The sequence below is a fragment of the Marmota marmota genome, unplaced genomic scaffold (genome assembly GCF_001458135.2).
Source record: "Marmota marmota marmota unplaced genomic scaffold, marMar, whole genome shotgun sequence".
Taxonomy (NCBI): Eukaryota; Metazoa; Chordata; class Mammalia; order Rodentia; family Sciuridae; genus Marmota; species Marmota marmota.
In genome coordinates this window covers 5,400,996-5,424,877 of record NW_025999999.1, presented here as the reverse complement: position 1 = coordinate 5,424,877, position 23,882 = coordinate 5,400,996, and the positions used below count along the sequence as shown (strand labels likewise).

The 23,882-nt window shown below is 38.6% G+C and overlaps 1 protein-coding gene across 1 annotated transcript in view; it reads left to right on the top strand.

Annotated features, from left to right (window-relative positions):
- Nucleotides 1-1,672: 1,672 nt before the first annotated feature.
- LOC107149791 (dynamin binding protein) overlaps nucleotides 1,673-23,882 on the top strand; it is a 68,371-nt gene continuing 46,161 nt past the window's right edge. Inside the window, exons 1-3 of the mRNA XM_015494635.2 lie at nucleotides 1,673-1,848; nucleotides 4,331-4,453; nucleotides 12,342-14,348. Of these exons, the coding sequence (XP_015350121.1) occupies nucleotides 1,704-1,848; nucleotides 4,331-4,453; nucleotides 12,342-14,348 (2,275 nt within the window). The 5' untranslated portion in view covers nucleotides 1,673-1,703. The remainder of the gene's footprint in view (nucleotides 1,849-4,330; nucleotides 4,454-12,341; nucleotides 14,349-23,882) is intronic.

Here is a 23,882-nt window from a genome sequence, read left to right as displayed (position 1 = left end):
ATAAAAAGAGAAAAAAATCTGTGGTAAGAAAGGACAGAGGATGTGGGAAATATTACTAGCCACTTCTGCTTTTCACTATGGACCCAAATCATCTCATAGAAAAGAATAACCCCAGTAACACAAAAATAAACTACTTTTACTCAACAGTACAAATTAAATACATAATATTTAATTGTGTTGCCTGGCACATTAAAATCTTATAGATAACTCTGCATTGGTACACTGAACTCTTTATTAAATACCTATTACATTTTTCCATGTGAATGTTTTCTTAGATTATAAACTTAATAAGGTTACAACCATCTGTTATTTTTTTGTCTCTAGGCTCTTAGAGCTTTTTTGTCAGATTATAGTTGTACGGAGATGAAAGTTAGAGACCTCATCTCCACCAACACCAAATGAGTACTTGAGGTGAATAAAGAAATAGGCCTGGGAACTGGTAAGCAGGGATCTTCAGCTGCTCCTGTTGAAGGCCTGGGCAGGACGTGGCTCTAGTGATGCACGGCTGGTTGTTCACAGGTGGATACAGCACACTGGTTGTGTCCTGTCTTTTAGTGCTTAGGCACACCCTGGAACCACAGCTACACGTGTCATGGGAACAGACTCGTCATCTGCTTATAGCACAGATGGAGGGCAGTGCAGGGACTCTCCCCTGTTAGGCCACAGGCACCTCTGAACCTGAAACATAAATGATCTGGTATAGTGTACTCAATTGTCAGGAGGCCCCATCCACACACCCCTATCTCTTTCTTTTCATGGATTTTTTTTTACTTTTCAGTGTGTTTTAAATCTCACCCTGTGGAGGTGTGGTCCTGCTGCTCTTCAGAAGGTTGCACTCTGTATTTTTGCAGATGCAATCTCGGTCAGTAAGAGCCAGATGCCCTCAGTATGGGCCCTGGCCTTGCTGCAATGAGCTCTGTGATCTTGGACAAATTAGGTTTTCTAACCTACCAACCTCAGTATCCTAACCTTTAAGATGATAATGGGGAATAAATGAAATGCCATATCTAAAAATTGTAGTTTTAATATTCCATTTTAAAAGTACTGCATTTTGTGGTACTTTTCAAACATCAGTTCCTGGCGGCTCTCTTCAGGCATCTGAAAAGCCTACATGTGCTGCCAACTTGAATCTCTTCTACCACTCAGAGGCAAAGGTTGCCTTTTTAATTTTTCCAATTCCAGATTTACTTTGAGAATTAAATGAAAATATGTGAAGAATTTATTATTTTGAAAAACATGAATGAGGACTTGGTTTGTGGCTCAGTGATAGAGCACTCGCCTAGCACATGCAAGGCCCTGGGTTCGATCCTCAGCACCACATAAAAATAAATAAATAAATGTATTGTGTCCAACTACAACTAAAAAATAAATTAAAAAAAAAATGAATGAAGCCAGCCACAGTGGCACACATCTCTAATCCCATTCACTTGGGAGACTAAAGGGAAAGGGTCACAAATTCATGGCCAGCCTGGGCAACTTCGACCCTGTCTCACAATAAAAGATTAAAAAAAAAAAAAGACAAAAGCAGACAGAATGAAAAAGTACTTTTGATTTTTTAAAAATATAAATTACAAACTTTTTGTATAACTTTGGCTTCATTTTAAGTATGCTTATATTTTAAGCTTTATCATTCTAAATAAATAGATTTATATTATGTCTTAGATATTGATGCTTTTGTTTGTTTTGACTTTCCAGTTTGAACCATGGAGACTGGCTCAGTAGTTCGAGCCATCTTTGACTTCTGCCCTAGCGTATCAGAAGAGCTGCCCCTCTTTGTGGGAGATGTCATTGAGGTGCTGGCAGTGGTGGATGAATTTTGGCTTCTAGGAAAGAAGGAGGATGTTACAGGTAAGAGGCTTTAATTCCTCCTGAGCACAATGGACGATAGCCACTCCCTTCTTTCCACATTAAAAATAGAGGTTAAATGAGAGGCCTAAGTCACTAACTTCAGAATCCTGTCTGTTTTCTTCTATACTCACACGGAGGTCTTACCTGTGAGGAGAAAGCTTGTCATCTTTCCATCTCTCCTTACCAATTCCTTCAGGAGCTGAATGCTTAGATGCCAGCAGCTCCAGCCTGGTTTTCCATCCCTGTCTTTCTCCTTTCTTCCTAGTTCTCTCTCTCTCTCTCTTTTTTTTCCCCCTAGACAATGCTCTATTCACTCAAATCACTCAATACAATTTCACTCTATAGGTTCTTAATCAAGAAAATGACAATCCTTAATGCTAGTCACTGCAATAGACATAATCAATTCACAGCAAACACTTCTAGATTAACTAATTCACAGCAAACAATTCTAGATTAATTAATTCACAGCAAACAATTCTAGATTAATTAATTCTAAGCACTGCAAATACACTTAATCATGACAGGCTAATGACAGACATTCCCTCTATGTGCAAAGTTCAAGTGTCAGATCAAAAGTCTCAAGCCTTAGGCTTTAAGTCCAGCAGATGCAAACTCACTCAGACCATGGTGATCAGGTCAGGAACCAAGGCAGGCTTCAACTGGGGTGGAGCTGATGGCCGGCTGAGGAGAGGGTCTAGGGAGATTTTGTGGCTCTCACCAGGGTCAAGATGTGGCTGTAGAGTTTGAGAGTGGTGAGGACCACGCAGAGGATCAGCAAAAGATGACAAGTGATGGGATGTCAGTCCAGGTCCTCATCAGGCTCTGAAGCTTGTGTGCATCAATGTGGGCTGGCTTCTTCCCAGCTCTTTATCCTTTATATTCAGCACTATTTTTTAATATTTATTTTATAGTTTTAGGTGGACACAATATCTTTATTTCACATTTATGTGATGCTGAGGATTGAACCAAGTGCCTCATGCATGCTAGGCGAGCACTCTACCACTGAGCCACAATACCAGCCCCATATTCAGCACTTATTTCTCTTATCAAAATATCAATTATTCCTTTCTTCAGAACCCTTACTATTTATCATTTATTTTCACAATCAGATTGTCTCTGATCAATGGAACATAAGGTGCTTCCCACTTGTTTCTTCTGGCTGTCTTCTTTTAACAATTTTTACTCTTCCTTTCTTTTCAAGGGAACCTAACTCATCCTGTTCACTCCTTCCTAGATTTGCAGTTGGACCCAATTAGTTAAAGCCACCCTCTGCCCTGGCTGCTACCTGCCTCCCACATTCCATACTTCTGGTTACTTTTATATATATAAAATTAACATATATATCTCTCAACCTCAACATGGATTTCTTTCATTAACTAGTCTAGGGAAGGGCATATGTTTTTCCACACAACATGCACCTGTATTAATCCAATCCTTGACTCGCATACATTTATGTTAGGTTTAAGTATGTGATATAGTCCTGAAAGCAGACACTGTGGACATTAACCCACATTTGAGAGATAGATTACCTCCTAGTAAAAGTGACCTCTCTTCAGAGACAAAAACTGCTGGGTAGTTAGCAAAGCAGAGAGACTTGCTTGTTCATAGGCCTTGGGGTGAGAGTGAACATGGAGGGACCAAGAGAAGTTCAGTAAGGCATGAAGCATGAGTGGTAGAGCAAGCTGGGAGGCTGAAGAGAGGAGCAGGAGCTGATCATGGGACCAGAGTATGCCAGGCAAGGAATTAAGTGGGAAACTGGGAAAGCACTTTAAGCCAAGTCAGATTTGTCTCTTGGAAGCTACCTGCTGCAGATTGGAGAATGATAGGAAGGGGCAAAACCTAAGGTTGGAAGGCAAGTTGAAGTTTATTGCAGTCACTCAAGTAGGAGGCAATGATAGCTTGGACCAAGATGGTAGGTCTGAAGATAAGTAGACAGATTCCACAGACTTCAGAATGTAAAACCCATAAGCCTTTCTTTTCTTTCCAAATAGCAGGTACTGTCCTTCTACAACCACCTGTTAAAATCCTACTATCTTCAGACAAATATGATCTTTTTCCTAAGAACTTTCATGTTCTTCCTGACCCATTATCAACCTTCTCTGAGCTTCCTTAGCAATTTGTGTACTTACATTGTGACATAGGGTTTTAGGATTGAGTTATTATTTATGTCTAACCCAGATTTTTTCAGATCTTTGAAGACCAAGACTGCCTGGCTCATGTTTTCTTTTGCAGTGTGCTTTGTGGCATTGTAAACTGAATTGCATTCTCTGTCTCCTGCATGCCTCAGATTTTGTGTACTGTATTTAGTCTACAAAGATTCTCCAATTATTAGTACTCTGAGCTTTCAGTTAAGGGTCTATTAAGGGACTCAGAAAAAGTTTTTGTCCTTATACACAAATAGAAAAAGAAATTCCAATATTAAAAGAAAATATAATATTTAATATTGAGTGTCACTAGTCAGTATGTTTGATTTTATTTTCAGGACAATTCCCCAGCAGTTTTGTGGAAATTGTGACCATCCCCAGTCTAAAAGAGGGAGAGAGGCTGTTTGTCTGCATCTGTGAATTTACATCCCAAGAATTCAATAGCCTTCCCCTCCATCGAGGTAAGCTGATCCGAAGATGAGGTTGGTGGAGGCTGCCCATTCTGATAACTAGGTCTTTGAATTTTTATTAAGTGGCCAACATCTGGAGAGTCCTCAGAAACACCAAGGTAGCACAGGCAATAATAATAATACATAATATCTTTGTAGCATTTTATAATTTTTGCACAAATGCACTCTCATCTAATTCTCAGCGCAGACTGTCAAGGTAAGCAAAGTGGGTATGATTTTAACTGTACTTTATAAAATGAGGTTCAAAGGCTTTAGCTTCAGGTGAGAAGTTTGGCCTTAGGAGGTGGACTCATATCACCTTATTCTCAGTATTATCTTTCTACTGCCCCCCATGCTGTAGCCACACTTTATATTTATCTTTTTTCCCATAAATACTGCTATGGTTTTGCTAACAACATCACTACTTATTAATGCATAATAGTAATACAGTAATTTTGATGTGGTAATTTAAGAGACAAATGCAAACAACTCCATTTTACTCCTATACCAGTAGATAATGTTACAAAAGTTCTCACCAGAACCAGTTTAAAGGGAAACAATTTAAAATGGATAGTCTTAGTCATGTCTCAAAGATATTTCAAGTATTTTTTACTCCTTGCATTCTGATAGACTATAAACTTTTAAAGATAGTCTGTAAACCCATTTCAACAAAAATACTTAGTTAGATCTGTACATTTCTGCATAAACACAGAAACTAGTAGTGTTCCACAGATTGAGACTTACAATCCATCCAATTTTGTGATGACTCAGTCATCAAAATGGCAGAATGTCACCAGGCCCAGTGGCACACGCCTGTAATCCCAGCAACTTGGGAGGTTGAGGTAGGATGATTGTAAATTCGAGGGCAGCCTCAGCAATTTAGCAAGGCCCTGTATAAAGATAAAAAAGAAAAATGGTTAGGGACCTAAATCAGTGGTAGAGTACCCCTGGGTTCAATCCCCAGGGCTGAAAAAACAAACAAACAAACAAACAAAAAAGTTTGAGCTTTATAGTTGTGTTACTAATATTGTTACTTATTCTTTTGAGTATGACGCTAAAGGGATACACTTAATTTCTTAAATGGTATGCTCCCCATCCCTCACCCCCACCCCACTGAAAAAAACCTCACAGACTTCTCTAACCCCCAGTCAGTGAGAAGGAAGGAAACTTGTAATTTGGGGTGTTTTGTTACTCAGGATTTGTTGAAACAAGGGCCTTGAACAAGCTAGACATGTGTTCTACCATTAAGCTACATTACTAATCTTTTTAAATTGTATTTTTATTTTATTTTGAGACAGGGTCTTGCTAAATTGCCCAGCCTGGCCTAGAACTTGTAATCCTCCCGTCTTGGCATCCTGAGTAGCTGGGATTAGAGGTGTGCACCACCAGGGAGTTTCTTGCACTTAACTCTATATACAGTCTTTGGATAATTTCTGTCAGAATAGAAGCAGATTATAGCAGGGGCTTTGTCCTTACTGACAGCTCTCCCAGTGATAGTCTGGAGTCCACATCAGACCTGCCCCAGGTCTAGAGAGGAGAAAGGGTGAAAGTGCCCTGGCTTCTATCACAGCTGTGCCCAGGATGTAGATAGCAGGATATTTCCCTGGTTCCTGGTGTACATAGTGGATAGAAGAATATACTGGATGGAAATATGCAGTATGTCTACAACATTATGAGGAATTTAAGGGATGTCATTTCTGGAATTAGCTTATTTGCTTTATAATTACATCTTATTATAGTCAAGTCTTGGTACTAAAATTTTAAAAAAAAGGATTTTCTGCTGAAACCTACTATGGAAAGATGAACTGGCTTTGAAATTAAAATGCAGATTTCAGGAATCCTAGGGCCATCTGAGAGATTCTTAGAAGATACTTGTACCAACTTTCAGCCTGAATCACCTGTATCAAGACTGTATCAAGGTCAAGCAGGGTTCCAAAATTTATAGATCTTATTTTAACCACCATTGACTAGTTAATCCTAGTAAGATTAATGATGTAAATGGAGCCCAAAGAAAGAGGATCAGGGCAGGGGGCATGGTGTGTGGGGGAGGAGGTAGAAAGCTGTGAACTAATTATCAGTGGTTTTATCTCATTTTTTTGTGTATCTGCTGCCAGCCAGCTCCTATGTGTTCTCTAGTCTGAAAGCACACACTTTCATGGGCGGGAAAGTTAGGTATACCTACATCATTTGTTTTTTTTCTGGGATGTTTAACTTGAAATACTGACCTAATTTTAGTTCCTCTTGTTTTCTAATACCTGACAGGTCACATCAACAGGCATTAATTTTGCTAATTGGATGTAAAAATCACTACAAAATGAAAACATTGTTTTATAACCACATATAGTTTATCAGATTCCAGTCTAGGTCTACTGATTTTGAAATCTAGTGTTTGGAATGGCTCTTCTACTTCTTAGACTGAATTTTTCCCCCATTAGATCAGTGTTTCAGCTCATGAGTAGTACATACTCCCTTATCCCTATCCTCTGATACTGCTAATGCTTACTCTTATGGTTCTTTCTCTGTCCCTGGTCACAAAGTTTCAGTGATAAATTTATCAGAAAGAGATTGGAAACCTTAAGAGTATGTGGAATAATGTTTGAGATCTGTTTTGTTTCATGAAATCTGAAGATCTTATTTTAACTTTAATTTCCTATTCACCATGCTGCCTTTCAGTTGTTATTTATTTACCTTTAAGCAGTATCATCAGGATTAATAAAGAAAAAATTATACATGCACATATGTAAATTATATATATATATGTATATATCAATAGCAGGTAATATAACTTAGGAATAAGAATTCTGACTGCTCTACCTTAAATCCAACTCTTCCACTTAATAGCTATGACCTTGAGCTAAGTCTCTCAGCCTCAGTTTCCTTTTCTAAAAGATGGGGAAATGGGCTGGAGTTGTGGCTCAGTGGTAGAGTGCTTGCCTAGCACATGCAAGGCCCTAGTTCGATTCTTAGCACCACATAAAAATAAATAAAATAAAGGTATTGTGCTCAACTATAACTAAAAAATAATTAAAAAGAAAAGTCTGTAGTTAATATTATAAAAAAATTTAAAAAATAAAAGATGGGGAAAATAATAACCACCCTGGGGTAATTGTGAGGATTAAATGAGGTTCTACATGTGAAGCATGTGGCAAAAGGTAAACACTCAATAAATTTTAGCTATTTTTATTAGTCTTTTTTTTTTTTTTAATTTTAATATTTATTTATTTTTTTTTAGTTTTCGGCGGACACAACATCTTTATTTGTATGTGGTGCTGAGCATCAAACCCGGGCCACATGCATGCCAGGCGAGCGCGCTACCGCTTAAGCCACATCCCCAGCCCAAGTCTTAACCTATTTTTCTGAGGTTACTTGATGTGCTCTGGGGCTGAGTTTCCTCAACCATTCCATGAAGTTTTGTATGCACCTACGTTTTCCCAGGGAGATTCTACCCAGAATCAGAATCAATAGTGGTTCTTCCAGCAGGTGTCACCCTTCCTCCTTTTCCGAAAGCTACCCAGTTGTTTCCACTGTTCCTTGCATTTTGAGTTACATTTAAACACAAGAACAAGACTATCTTTTAGAAGAAGGGTCAATACAGAAGGCCAGGGCCACTGATTGTCCTAAAAACTAAAGAGAGGAGAAAACAAAACAAACAAGGGACTATGATAAGGAAAGACAGAGACCAAGGAGAGGAAAAAAAATAATGTATTATAGGGAGTGATAGAATATAGTTAATGATTGCTCTACATGACAGAACACTTGTGCCTCACCTATAGCCTCATGTTTCTAGACCCCCTCTCCCACCACACAAAAAAAAATCCACTAAAAATAAATTGAGCAGGAGGATATCAAGTTCAAGGTCAGCCTGGATAACTTAGTGAGACCTGTCTCAAAATAAGAAATAAAAAGGGCTGGGAATGTAGCTCAGTGGTAGAGTACTTCCCTAGCATGTGTGAGACCCTGGGTTCAATCCCTAATACTGCAAAATAAATAAATAGTATTTATCTGTCAAAGCACATGTGTTATAAATTATTATTATGAAAGTTCTCATATGATTTACATGGGGAAACTAAAATATGTGGTCAGTCTTCAAGAAGCACACAGTTCTCTGGGCATCTGGAGTCAGAGTCAGTGAGTTACCTAGTTCTTCAGAGTTCTTATATCAGATTCTAAGACTTGCATTTGTTCTTATCATTTTAATCTGTATTCATTTCCTGTTCAAATAAAAAACCCAACCAGAGAAAACAAGCAGTTTGTGGCTGGGTTTGGTTGTGCTTGTACCAAAGATTCGGGCTATACTCTGGTTTCTCTTCAGATCGTATAAATCTTTCGCCTTTTACCAAAGATTCAGGCTGACCCCAAGGGTCTCCACATTTCCTATTTTTCTCTTTTCAAATCTGTCATACCACTCCAGGAGTTTCTCATTTTGGTGCTTTGGGAAGTCTTGAAATGACCACTAGGAAGCCCTCATTTCTAAGGAGTCACCCCGGGTCTCAGAGGAAGAGCTTTCATGACTCATGAAAATGAGAAACTCATGCAGAACATTCAGGGAAAGGCAGGACTGGAAAGTAAGGGCATTGAACCAAAAAAAAAAAAAAAAAAACAAGAGTGTCTTCCAGGGTCTTAATTATGATTCTTTTTTTTTTTTTTTTAATTTACCTTTATTAAGTAGAAATAACCAATAGAATTATAGTCTGCCACATGGTAAAGCCTACCAAAACAGTCATTTCACTGAAAATAGACAGGAAAACAAACTCTTACACAAGTTCATAGAGATCTGGCCTAACAAAGAAAATACTGTAATTCTACAGCTTTAAGAAAGCCAGTTCAGTTCAAAGCCTGAAGAGTGGGAGTTAGGGCAGCTTTTATTTTCCTATTCACCAAGAGGCCCATTGTGTCTGAACAGAGACACATCACCAGTGAGTTCCCTTTGTCATCCTAATGGCAGGCCTTAGGGCCAGTAGGGGAAAAAAACACTGATAATTCTTAGGATCCAAAACTCTAACCATGGGTACAGAATCATAAATTAAAGAAGTATAGAAATATAGGACCAAGACGTTCCTATTTTTCAGGAACACTTAGTCAAAATAATATAATATCAGGAAAATGTATTTGATACCTTGCACTAAGTCTAAAACTTACTTTAGGTGCTGTATAGTATGTAAAAGTACAAGTGCCAGAATTAGTGATAAGAGCAGTTTTGTAGGTAACAGATAGCCAAAATGAACATAGTTTCTAAGGTTTTTTAGAAAAGCATATTAGGGTTTGAGATGGAGAGATACAGTATGCATAAGGGTTTGGAGTTCATAATGGCATGGCTTTGTATGGGGAACAGTGAAAATCCCCTTGTGGAATAGGGTCTCATCTCATAGAGGAGATCTTAGGGGATGGTTTAGAAAGGGAAGAGGTTAGGACTGGATCATCATGAACATCTTTGGGGTTAAAAAAGAATAATGTTTTTGTTTTTGGTAGCTTGGCAAGTAAACCTCTTCAGAGCGTATCCAGAAAAAAAAACTTATTTTTATTTATTTGGGGTATAAGAATACTATGATTTGCTAGGTGTGATGGTGTACACCTAGAGTCCTGGAAACTCAGGAAGCTGAAGCAAGAGGATCAAAAGTTTAAGGCCCATCTCAGCAACTTAGCAAGATTCTGTCTCAAAATAAAATAAAAAAGGTTGGGATGTAACTCAGAGGTAGATGAGTGAGGCCCTGGATTTATTTTCCAGAACTGGGGGGAAAAAAAAAGTTTATTAGAGAGGAAGTCATTGGGCAGTAGGCTCTTCATGCTTATGGTAAAAGTTTGGGCAAATGAGGGATATGATAAAATGGTATCCTGGGCCTCCAATGAAGAACCAATTCCTGAAGACATCTTTCTTAACTGTTCTATTTATGATAATAAACAACATAGTGTGAGCAGTTAGATCCATGGTGGATCCTATCCAAAGAACTATATTAGGCCCAGAAGCTTGAACTATAATATTATTTACAGCAGCATTTATTACACTTTTGGGTTTTACAATCCCAACACACTCATAAAAGATATAAGCCAGGTGCAGTGGATTACAGTTGTAATCCCAATGTCTTGGAAGACTGAGGCAGGAGGATTATGAGTTCAAAGCCAGCCTCAGCAAGTTAGCAAGGCTCTAAGCAACTCAGTGAGAACCTTTCTCTAAATAAAATTTAAAAAACAGCTGGGGATGAGGCTCTGTGGTTAAGTGCCCCCGGGTTAAATCCTCAGTACCAAAAAAAAAAAAAAAAAGATATTGAGACCTCAAAAGGTTATATCTATTGAAATTTGAATTAGATAGTAAAACTGGGAATTAAAGTATTTACCAATTAACTAAAACTCATTACATATTAGCATAAATAGCATTTTTATTTTTTAAAAAAATTAACTTTCCAATCAAATTAAGCGAGGAATGACATTGGTTTACATTTTTATAAATCTTTTTAATGTTTGACTTAATGGAATAAAGCTGGATTTTCATACTTGCATCTATATTTAATCTATTACAATATGTTTTGTTAGAAGTATATTCTAAAAAATCCAGCCTCACACAGATATGTAATGGGAGAGAGGGGTCTTTTAATAGTCTTTTCAGATAATTGTGAATATTTTTCTTTAACACTGTACCAAAATGCAACAAATGGTAGTTTTTTTAAGGATTAGTTGCAGTGTGGGAACTGAAATCATATCAGTGAACTTTTCATACTACTACACTAAAATCCATTAGTCTTTTTTTTTTTTTTTTAAAGAGAGAGAGAGAGAGAGTTTTAATATTTATTTTTCAGTTTTCGGTGGACACAACATCTTTGTTTGTATGTGGTGCTGAGGATCGAACCCGGGCCGCACGCATGCCAGGCGAGCATGCTGCCGCTTGAGCCACATCCCCAGCCCGTCTGTTTTGGTTTTAATGAATCTTTTAACCATGAATGATTTTATAACATCATGCATTGGATATGTAGAAAATATTGATTCAATGAGTTATTACCAAATGTGGGCCATTTTATTATACAACACCAACAATTACACTTGTTAATATTTCTGGTGATCTCATCAGAAAAACATTCAACTATGGAAAGCTGTCAAGTTCATGGTTGTAGATAAGAGTTTTCCTTCTTATTTTAGCTTGGAAGTTGGAATTTTACCATGGGCAACAAATATTTTTGCTTATTTTCCTTGAGGTTACAGACTCATTTCTTCCCTTTTAGAGGAAATGTCTCCAGGCTATCCAGGCCTGAATAAACTGTCTGCCAGTCATTCTTTCACATAAAACAGTGTTGGGTGAAAAACAGCAGTTGGTTCAAGCATATAACTTGGCCGTTCAACTACTTTTCCTCAAGTCAGACAGCAAAAGCTCTGTGTGTGTAATTCTCATGTTGTCACACAGAATGTTACAAAGGAAGCATTCTCAAGAGTTGAAATTTAATACAACAAATGTAACTTCATCAAGGATGTTCTTAACTGCAACTGGATTTGCTTTTTACACCATTGAGCACTTGGTGGTGAAGTATACAGTGACTCTACTGCAACAGTTCTGTGTGCTTTGTTGCCGCTGCCTTGGTTTATGCATCACCAGCAGTTTTATCCCCATTGCTTTTATAGTCATTGCAAATGTCAATGCAGTGGAAAATGTGGATAAAGTATTCATTAGTTTTGATCTCACAGATCCTCTGAAAGGATCTCAGGGACCCACCCCTAAGGTTCCATGGATCACTCTGAAAACCCTAGGTTTATAGGAATGTTTCCATTCATTCGATTATTACAAGTGTTCATGCTCTTAAAATTCTAGGTATGTATTTCCTTGATTCATTCGATGTTTGAAGTGATGCCCTGCTCTATTGATTACAGTAATGCTCTGCTGGGATGATGACTGAGGTCATTCTTTCTCTTTCTTCAGGTGACCTGGTGATTCTTGATGGCACTTCCACTGGAGGCTGGCTGCAGGGCAGAAGCTGCTGGGGTGCCCGGGGCTTCTTCCCATCTTCGTGTGTCCGGGAGCTCTGCCTCTCATCTCAAAGCCGGCAGTGGCACTCACAGAGTACACAGCTTCAGATTCCTGAATATTCCATGGGTCAAGCGCGTGCCCTGATGGGGCTTTCTGCCCAGCTGGATGAGGAGCTGGACTTCAGGGAAGGGGATGTGATTACCATTATTGGAGTTCCTGAGCCAGGCTGGTTTGAGGGGGAGTTAGAGGGTCGAAGAGGCATTTTTCCAGAAGGTTTTGTAGAACTTTTGGGGCCTTTGAGGACTGTGGATGAGTTGGTAAGTGCTGGAAATGGAGAAGACTGCATTGCTAATGGTGAGGTAGATATTCCTCTTGGAGAAGAAGAAAGAGGGCCAGATGAGGAGGATGAGCAATCAGGGGCCTATGGAATTGCCCTCTACAGATTCCAAGCCCTGGAGCCGAATGAGTTGGATTTCGAAGTAGGGGATAAAATTAGAATACTGGCAACCTTGGAAGATGGCTGGCTAGAAGGATGGCTGAAGGGCAGGACAGGCATCTTTCCTCACAGATTTGTAAAGTTATGTCCTAACACCAGAGTGGAAGAAACCATGGCCCCACCCCAGGAAGGCAGCCTCACCAAGACCCCAGAAAGCTCTTTGGATGATTTAGAGAACACGGTAGTAATGGAGGAACCAAGATGTGAATCTCTTGAGTACACAGCAGAGATGCCCAACTATGTGCTTTCTGAAACTTCTACTTCTCCCCTAGATCACCTGACTCCTGAATGTGATGTAAATAAAAACTCTGATCCAGGTGAAGTCTTCTCAGAAGGGTCCCCCAGAAGCCCAGGTGCAGAGCACATAGAGCCTGTTGCGAAAGACCCTTCTGTGACTGAACCTTTTGAGGTGGTCAATGGTATTTACTCCCAACCTCAGGTATCTTTTCATTGCCAATTGCAGAAAAACCAGTATTATTCTACTGTAGGAGGGAGCTACCAAAGTGCAGAACAGTTCTCTGGCCACTTTCCTCTAGAAGCCAGGACTAGAGACTATTCCAGCCTACCTCCCAAAGGAACGTATGCCCAGCAGAGATTTCTTCAGAAGCCAGAGCCTCCCCTTCACAGGGGCTCTTCCCTTGCAGCCTCAAGGATAGCCAAACCCAGCCAATTGAGCCTTCAACTCCAGGGTATGACAAGGTGTGTTAAAAAGCACCTAGCCTCCAAAGAAAATGCCTCCAGCTTCTGCTCCTCATCAGAGAGATCAGAGAGGAAGCCTAGTCCAAAAGGCCAGGGATCCACTGTGGAAATAACAGCACTTCCACAGGGAGATGGAAGCATTGACCTGGACTCTAAGTTGACACAACAGCTGATAGAGTTTGAGAAGAGCCTGTCAGGACCTAGTACAGAGACAGACAAAATTTCACGCCACTTTTCAATCACAGACTTTAACTCTGAGAAGGATATTGTCCGAGGTTCCTCAAAGTTAATTCCCCCACAGATGCTACCTGAGAGAAGAAAAGCCCTAAGGCCACCACCACCTCGACCCTGCACTCCATCATCCACTTCTTCCCACTTGCTGGTTGACCATAACCCAAAACCTGCACCCCCCTTGGCTGTGAGGCCCTCTCGCCCAGCTCCCTTGCCTCCCTATGCACAGCAGAGGATGAATGCAGCCTCTCCCAAGCCCCTTTCCTGTCACCATCCTAGCTGGGACACTCCAGAGAAGGAAGACCCTGAGCATATGGAAAAGAGTCTAGACCAGACATCCCTGTGCCCCTTGGTACTAGTGAGGATCCAGGAAATGGAACAGGACTTGCACATGTACACCAGGGCTCAGGAGGAGCTGAACTTGATGCTGGACGAGAAGCAGGATGAATCCTTAAGGTCGGAGACCCTTGAGAATCTGGAGTTCTATGAGAATAACATTGAAAGTTTGAATCTGGAACTCCAGCAACTGAAAGGTGAGTGATGAGGAAAATAACGTGTACTTGTTTTTTGGCACCCACCAGTCCCAGTAACAGCCTGCCTTTCTGTTTTAGGGGTTGTTGCCATCTTTGATGACAGAATGATTTGTATTTTCATTACCTAGTTTCTTATTCTGTCACTACAATGAAATTGCTCAGTCTTGCTATATTCTATGACCAGTGTCCTTTGACTCCATTTGCTGCTTAAAGAAGTGCAAGACTTAGAGACATGTGTGTACCCCATTGACATGTATACCTCCTCTGCAGCTATGATGTCCCTGGCGTAATGCAGATGAGAAGTCCCTAAATATAACTTTCTTCATCAGGCTCTATAAGGACTAAAGGCTTCCAGGCTAAGACTCTTGAGAAAATTACAACTTGTATCTCTGTGGTCCAAGGACTCATTTTCAGTAATAATAATTGCTAACATTTCTTAACTTACTAGTAAGTAAAGAGTCTTCATGGATTCCTTAAAGGTGTAGGGATAATTCATAAGGCTGCTTTAGGAAGGAAGAAACTAAGACTTACAGAGATTAATATGTCAAGGGAGCAGGGATTTAAGGTCATGCTTTTTACTACTACAGTTTATTACTTCCACTTTGCATATTCAAAAAATCATATTCTGGAGACTTCACATTGACCAGATTCACAGGAAAAATAATTTATGGAGTAGGAAGAATAAGAGAGGGAGCCATGAGCAATTGGCCTCTGTCCCTAGGAGTTCATGACTGCTAGTCACTCTTAGCATGTGTACAAGACCTCTGAACCTACGTGTCATCAGAAAAGGAAAAGATAAAAAGTAATCTGAGAATCTAGGAATTGCAGGATACTAATAAGAATAAAAGCAGAAGAATGGAGGTGCAGAGAGCCTAGGTCAAGTTGGCAGACTGAGGATGCAGACCTATCTCTTCTTCTACCTTAGATCTCTGAAAGAGAATAAGGAATGTGTAATTTAAAAATTTCCACAATAAAGAGTATTATTGGAATCAGGAATGGTGGTGTACACCTGTAATCCTAGCTATTCAGGCAGCTGAGGCAGGAGGATCCAAGTTTAAGGCCATCCTGCGCAATTTAGTGAGACCCTGTCTCAAAAAAAAGATTGAAAGGGCTGGGGATGTAGCTCCATGGTAGAGCACCTCTGGTTCAATCCCCAGTACTGCAGGGGCAGTGGGGGGTGCTATTAGAAGGCCAGAAACCAAGTAGTTTTTTAAAAGATGGAAAGCAGATAGTAGTGAAGACAGGGAGGAAACCTCTATCCAAAATATGCTCAGGAGAGGAGGACAGTTCTAAGGGAACTCCAATTCAGAGATATGGCATAGGAGGGGTCTTGGGACAATTAGGGAACAGTTGAGCCCCATCGTCACCTGTGCTGAATAGGAACAACAGCAACACTTGTCCTTGAGCACTAGGTAGGTACATAGACATGTCCTTAAGAAGGTGTTCCTATAACATGCATACCTGAGCTCTTGGAGGAATGCCAGGTACCTTGATGACTTTGGATTACAAAAAAAAAAAAAAAAAAAAAAAATTCTAAAGGAACCTTGGCTGGCTGTTGCATCCCCAAAGCCATAGCAAGTACTAGGGTCTTCTCTTGTTGACCATACTTAAAAGATTCAAGATACATTTGTAAACTATTCTTTTGTTGCATATACAGGTGAGAAAACTAAAGGCTCTCAAATTCCAGGTAGCAGGGACTTCCCAGAAACCACACTTTTTGGAATGAATCACGTTCCACTGAACTATTTTTGTCTCCCATGCTTAAGAACACTGTGCTATGTGTTCAGAGGGATTCATGGATTAAGGGACTGGAAGTACTAAGTGATGACATTGCTGTTCTTGCTTATTCACCTGACCTTCTTTCTCAGGACTAGTTTAGTAATAATACAACCAGTATTGTTACTATGTATTTTTTTTTAATTACTAAAAACTTCATACTGGGAAAGCCCCACAGTAGGTAATTGGAGTCTCAGTCATGAAGAATTTTAAAAATTCAAATCCACCAAATACAGCGTTGGGGAAGTTAATGTGGTCTTATGTGTTGCTAGTCGGTGTATTGTTTATATCTGCTGTCAGTATGTTGAAATTACTTATTCCTTGCAATCACAGATGATGCCGCTTAAGGACCTCTTTTTTTGAATGTTCATAAATGTTATTTCCAACAATATAAATAGTCCCTCAAAAGGCAGAAGTTCATCAGTTGGAGTACCAGGCTTTATTTCTGTAATTCAGTCCTGCATAATCTTTAATCTTGAAATTTAAAGGCCTAAGGTTTAAAGAATTTTCAATATTCTGATTCTAGTCAATATTATATTTAGTTGTTGGATGCCTACTGAAAAAACAGGTAATACCTATCAGTGTATCATTTCTCATACACCTGGTGTGGTGTTTCACACATAGTAGGGGCTCATTAAATGCTTGATGTTATGGTTTGGATCTGAAATGTCCTCCAGAAGCTCATATATTAAAGATGTGGTCCCTGTTGCAGCAGTGTCTGGAGGTGGGGCTTTTGGAAAGTGTTTGGTTCACAAGGGCTTTTACCTCATCAGTGGATTAACCCATTGATGGCTGAATGGACTACTAGGAGGTGGTGGAAACTGTAGGCAGGTGGTTCATGATTGGAGGAAGTAGGTCACTGGGAGTGTACCCTTGGGGACTGTTCTTATCAATGGCCTCTTCCCATCCTCCCCTGCTTCCTGGCTGCCATGAGTTCTGCCTCACTCAGGTCCAGAAACAATGAAGCTGGCTAACTTTGGTCTGAAACCTCTGAAACCATGAGCCAAAATAAACCTTTTTTCCCTCAAGTTGTTATGTCAGTTGTTTTAGTCACAGAGCTGAAAAGCAGTCTACCACACCTGAGTAACTAAACGAGATTGGATTGAATGGACTGTTCTACCTTGACTTCTTTCAGAATCTCCTGCCTCTATTGTTGCTTTGACTTGGACTCCTGGGGAGCTGAGGAGGGTCAGTGTAGAGATGCCAGCTCCCTGATCAGACACAGTTAATGTAGCAAAATAATCCAATGCTGTACATGCCCACAGTGAAGCTCTTTAACTATTGTTACTTCTTAAGTCCCAGGAATTAAGAAGTCATGAAGGTTCATTTTCTAGAAACTCTATTTGTTTTTCTTATCTGCTCTGTTACCTGTCATCTCCTGTTTCAATGGTTGTTTATTTGTTTGTTTGTTTGTTTCCGTAGTTGTTGGTGTATGATCCCAAAATACTAAACCTTAGTGGGCTGTTTTGGGCAGCACATAGTTCTCATTCATGTGGTCTTGTATATCTGGCTGTCTTTCATTGTGTGCTGCTCATAGAACTTGGGAATTTTGGGGGGCATAGGGTATTAGGGATGAACTTAGGGGCACTTAACCACTGAGCCACACCCCCAGCCCTCTTTTGTATTTTATTTAGAGATAGGGTCTCTCTGAGTTGCTTAGCACCTCACTGTTGCTGAGGCCAGCTTTGAATCCCCCGTCCTCTTGTCTTAGCCTCCCAAGCTGCTGGGATTACAGGCGTGCACCCCCACAACCAGCCAGAATTTGGGAAATTTTAAGACCTGAGATGAAGACACCTGACTCCAGAGATGATTTGTACTTGTTTCCGTCAGTTTGTGTCAGCTAATGTTTACAAATTCCTGAAGGATAGTAATCTTTGGGATTCAGGAATAAGAAATTGAAATTCTTGGTAATTCCCAAATTACAACTGATTTTGTATTAAAAAAAAAAACTTTTCTGCTGTCATATATAAATTTAAAAAATTAATAAAAAAGAAAAAAGAACTCTTCATTTACATGCCTGTAAATAATAATGGTAGTGACCATAATAATCATCAGTGAATGGTTTTACTGTGCTAGGATTACACTAAAATTTTTAGAGACTTTTATACATATATGAAATAAAGGCATGGCTTATTGTTATTATGAACCAAACTATTGTGACAGGATTGTATATTGTAGTACCATGTTAAAATGTTCCACACCTGATAATAGGCTTAAAAAAAAAAAAAAAACTTGATATTTTTAGAGCAGTTTTAGGTTCACAGTAAAATTGAGAGGAAGGTATAGACATATTCCATATCTCACTTCTCCCTATACATATATAACTTCCCCCATTAACAACATTTCTGAAACATGTTTCATGTTTTACTTTTTATCTTTTTTTTTTTTTAAACAGAGAGAGAGAGAGAGAGAGAGAGAGAGAGAGAGAATTTTTTAATATTTATTTTTCAGTTTTCGGTGGACACAACATCTTTGTTTGTATGTGGTGTTGAGGATCGAACCCGGGCTGCACGCATGCCAGGCGAGCGCGCTACCGCTTGAGCCACATCCCCAGCCCCTTACTTTTTATCTTAAAATAATTTTAGACTTATAGGAAAGTTGCATAAATAATAGAGTTCCCATGTACCTTTCACTAGCTTTCCCTAACTTTACCATCTTATGTGTCTATAACATATTTAATAAAATCAGAAAATTAATGATAGTTGACATTTGATCATTTAAAATGTTAAAGGAACATTTAATACAAAATGTCCATTTAAAAGATTACACAATGTATTATATATGTATTGATTATTGATGTATTGAACCACCACATCATACCCCTGTCCTGCCCCGCCCCCCCCTTTTTTTTTGCAGTACTCGGGACTTAACCCAGAGATACTCTGGGTTACATCTCCAGTCCTTTTTATGTTTTATTTTGAGACAGGGTCTTCTTAGATTGCTGAGGCTGACCTTGAACTTGTGATCCTCCTGCCTCAGCCTCCCAAATTTTTGGGAGTACAGGTGTGCACCACTGAACTTGGCTAATATCTCATTAATAATATAATTTTGTATTTGTGTAATTTTGATGTTTTTATGTGTCAGTTAAAAATAAAATTTTAAGTCAAAAAATTTAAGTTCAACATTAAAAAAAATTCCTGATTTAGAAATTCAGCAAAGAATCATGTGTTATAAACATGAGATTATAGCACAAAGATAATTATCTAAAATTTTAATATTAAAATCTCCTTTTTCACACTTTATTTTAGGAGAATTAATTTATTATTACACATCCTATTAGTCAAGCTATTATAACCCATAACCAAAAACAATGAATTTAAAAAATGGTATATACTTGAAAGATTTTTTTTTTCCAGAAAACATTCTATTGTGATTGTTTGACAAACAAATGTGCAAACGGATCTTTTAGCCTTAACAATATGGAGCAATTGTGACATTCAAGATTGCAGCCCAGTGCATGGGATTCCAATAGTTAGGCTGAATGTAAGCTGCCTGTCAGGAAAATGGGACAGGTTTTAATGTTGTATGGTATATTTTATCATGAAATTTTTTTAACCCAAGTTAGGTCATTTATTTATTTTAATAATAGTTTAAATTTACTCATTTGCAGTGTGTGGGACAATAGTCCCTCCTTTCTTGAATTTTGTGATCTTTTTTAGCATACGTGACTGTAGTGGGTGAATGGTTTTCAAGGATAGATCAGGAGTTGGGTGTGGTTGTGCACACCTACAATCCCAGTGACTCAGAGGGCTAAAGCAAGAGGATCCCAAGTTCAAGGCCAGTCTCAGCAACTAAGTGAGACCCCACTTCAAATGTTTAAAAAATTTTAAAAAGCACTGGGATGTAGCTTAGTGGTAAAGCACTCTCTATTCAATCCCCAGCACCATTTTTTAAAAAAAGAAAATCCAAGAAACGATGGAATTACTTTTTTAAAAACACACATTTCCCAGGATAGCAGTAATACCTATTATTTTGTACTAAGGGATTCTCTAACAGCCTACTGATTAAAAAGCTTGCTTTTTGTTTAAAGTGCTTATAAATTCCATATTGAAAATTGTAAGAATAAAAGTAACCAAACTCAGAATATATTTAAAGTTTTTAAAAATTATCACAAATATTTAGTATTTAAAATTACTCTTAAAATAGAATTTTAAATACACAAAATATTAGTTGCCCTGATAGTACTGATCTTTGTTTTGTGACTCATTTCAGACTGAAAAAGTTTTCATTTTACACTGCTGTTGGTTTGGTTGCTGAGTGGTAAGAAGGCATCTCTAGGTAGGGCGTTATGGTGCATTTTGCTTCATTTAATATTACTTTCTATTTTAGCAACGAAAATATTTTGTTTGCTTGTTCCGCCTTTTCCTTTGTCAGTGAAATTTATTATTTTTCCTAATTTACATTTAGTTTCTAATTTTGTATAGGACTATTTCACAACAATATTCATATCTTTGCTTCTTCTGTTAAAATATTTACAGAGCACTGAGGGATGTAGCTCAGTGGTAAGCACTTCCTTGATATGTCTACTGCCTGAGTTCCATCCCCAACATCACAAACAAACAAAAATTTACAGAGAAGGCTGGAAGTGTAGCTCAGAGGTAGAATGTGTGCTTAGCATGTGCAAGGCCTGGATTCAATCCCAGCACCTCCCCCAAAAGTTTGCAAAAATATAACGCATAGCAAATATTAAATACTGAAAAACAATGGGCAAGCATTTTTGGGTAGTATTCAGATGATGGAACATTCATCTAGAACTGCCAGTTTAAGGACTTTGTTTCCAAAACTTGATATCTTGTACCATCACTTACAAGATTTGTAAAGGTCATACTATGCAAATAAGCTTATTAACACTTAATCTATTTGCAAGAATGACTCACTGTTATCAGTGCACAGGGCCATGAACACACTTGCTCATAAATACACATGTAACATGGCAACAGTTGCAAGCAAAACTAACTGATTAGATCTTGCACACCTCTCACCATCCTACACACTCTCATCCTGGGTAAAGGAGGTGTCAATAGCAATTCTTTATTCTCTGTGTTAGTATTTTCTCCTCTTGCTTTCAACTTGACATTAGTGGATTCCTTCAAACCCACAGTGTCTCTACACTTATTCTTGGCCGTTATTCTCACAAAAAACTTAGAATAAGATTTAGAAAAGACAGAACTTTTCCAAAAAATGCAGAAAAGAAATTTCCACATGGAAATATTAATTATTCTCAGCCCAGATCCAACTTACACCAATCCCAAGACTTAATGTGTCTTGTACCTTGGATGTCCAAGGGATCAGGACCCCAGCTGAAGAGGGTTAGTGCAATTTCAGTTTATCCTCAGGAGTCCTCTAGAAACTTAGCTTGTCATAGAGAAGGTCTCCTTTTGGACTCCTCACTTTGCAAAGGCTCTGGGCTTTGAGTTTTGACTCCTTTTCCTCAAAGGGCCATTGAACAAAAGTTCAGATTTTCAGGGACTGGCAAATGCCCTCATATGATGTAGTGTTTGTGGTTATTTACATCTCTTTACATTCTGATTTTCCCTTTGATTTTAGCCTCTACTTCTTTACTTTCTTGTCAGCATGATAGTTTTAAGCAAGTGGGGAGGGGGCTAAATAGTTCCTCTAAATTTCTTAGCTTTTTTTCTATGAGATGGTTAGTCCAAATATTTAGACTTCACTTATTAGAAATTAAAAAGCCAGTGTTTGGCTCTAACTGAGAATTAGGAGTTTTACATTTGGGATTATAATACAGAGTAGGGGTAGAATATTAGATGGTATTGATGGCTGGTGTGTGTTGGGGAGTGAAAATGCTGTTCAGTGTGGGCTGCAGTGTGGGTTTCAGCTCAGTCTTTCATCCATTCAGGAAGTACTCATTTAGTTTTACTGTCCTGCTGAGGGCAGGGTGCATAGCAGTGAGCATTAGGGATATACTTTCTGCCCTCAAGAAGCTTCCAGTGAAATTAGTTATTAATCAACAAACCCATTGATTTTGCAGGCAGTTCCAACATTACAGGTTAGTCCCTCAGACACTTAGGTTTCCCAGCACATCTTACTTTTAGAAGCTCTGGTCAGAACCACCTAGTGTTTCCCTGAGGAAATCTCATTTAACATACCTCAGTCCTTTTCTATCTCTGGGTGAGGTTCACATACTTGAATTTGACAAACAGTCACAATGTGTATTCATTTCTTTATTTAGCAAATGTTTCTTGAGCACATACTGTGAGCCAAATGATGGCTACACATTGATTAGTAAAAACAACATAGTCATAGTATCATTCATATTTGTGTGTCTTGGAAACTCTATTAATCATACTGATGTGGACCTCTGTAGTTAATTATGCCGTCTGTCTTGCTGCCTTTGAATCATGGCCATAGAGTTACTTTCCATGTGGGTCAGTGCCAGGACCCTATTGTTTCTCAATCAGTACAGTGTTTAATAAATTGTGGAGTGAATCACCCTCTCCCACATCAGGAACCTGGCTCCTGAACTTCTCTTCCCAGCCTTTAAGGTAATGCCAAGAGGGAGGTTGGATAGAGATTCCCAGTTATTTTTAATGACATCTTGTAAATCAAATCAGAATATGTTTTTAAGGAAAGAATATTTTCAGCAAGATGTTGGATAGTTCATTAAAAAGAATCAGTCGGGGCTGGAGATGTGGCTCAAGCGGTAGCGCACTCGCCTGGCATGCGTGCGGCCCAAGTTCGATCCTCAGCACCACATACAAACCAAGATGTGTGTCTGCCGAAAATTTTAAAAATGAATATTAAAAAAAAAATTCTCAAAAAAAAATAAAAGATGTATTTCATGGGCTGGGGATGTGACTTAAGCGGTAGCGCGCTCGCCTGGCATGCGTGTGGCCTGGGTTCGATCCTCAACACCACATACAAACAAAGATGTTGTATTCGCCAAAAACTAAAAAATAAATATTAAAAAAATTCTCTCTCTTTCTCTCTCTCTCTCTAAAAAAATAAAATAAAATAAAAATAAAATAAATAAAAAGGGTCAGTAGATTATCAAATTGGAGGATTATTGATAGGGGATCACAACATCTTTACAGAAACCTGATATATAACATTCTAGGCAGATTTATAAAAATTGAAATTGTAGTTTTTCTATATACAAAAGCAATTTGTCATTTTGACGACTCTTTGGAATACCTCAGAATTCTTTCCCAAACTAGCAAGTAGCTAAATCAATTTGGGGTCTTTTAAGATGATAATAATTTATATAAAGGAAATAATATTTTTTTTTTAGTTTGTCATAACATAAAAAAAATAAATAAAAGCACCCTTGACTTGTGCATCTGGTTCAGGGCATTGGCTCAGTACAAATGAGCTCAGTTACTTCTAATGGATTGTATTCCTCATATAAAATAACCACTGTCATCAAAACCTGTTAATAGGCTATGTTAATTCAAAACAGTAACCCATTTTTCCTTTTAGATTTAATACATGTCAAGAAATGTAGCTTAGAATGGCTGAGTTGTAATTGACCCATGAGTCACTGTTCTTAGCAGTTCATGGTATGGCTTTATGAACAATTCCTCAGCCTCAGTTTCAGGCACAGGGGAGAGAGCTGGAGTCATCCAGGCACTCCAAGTGTCAGTTCAGATTTCACTGAGGCTTTGAAGTACACAGTAAAAGAATTTCAGTTAACCTGAGACCTTCAGTCACAAGCATTTATTATTATGAAGAAAAGAAATCTATTATAGAGAAAAGAAATCAGAGAAGACCATCTGGAAAGTGACATTTAAGTGAGAAGGC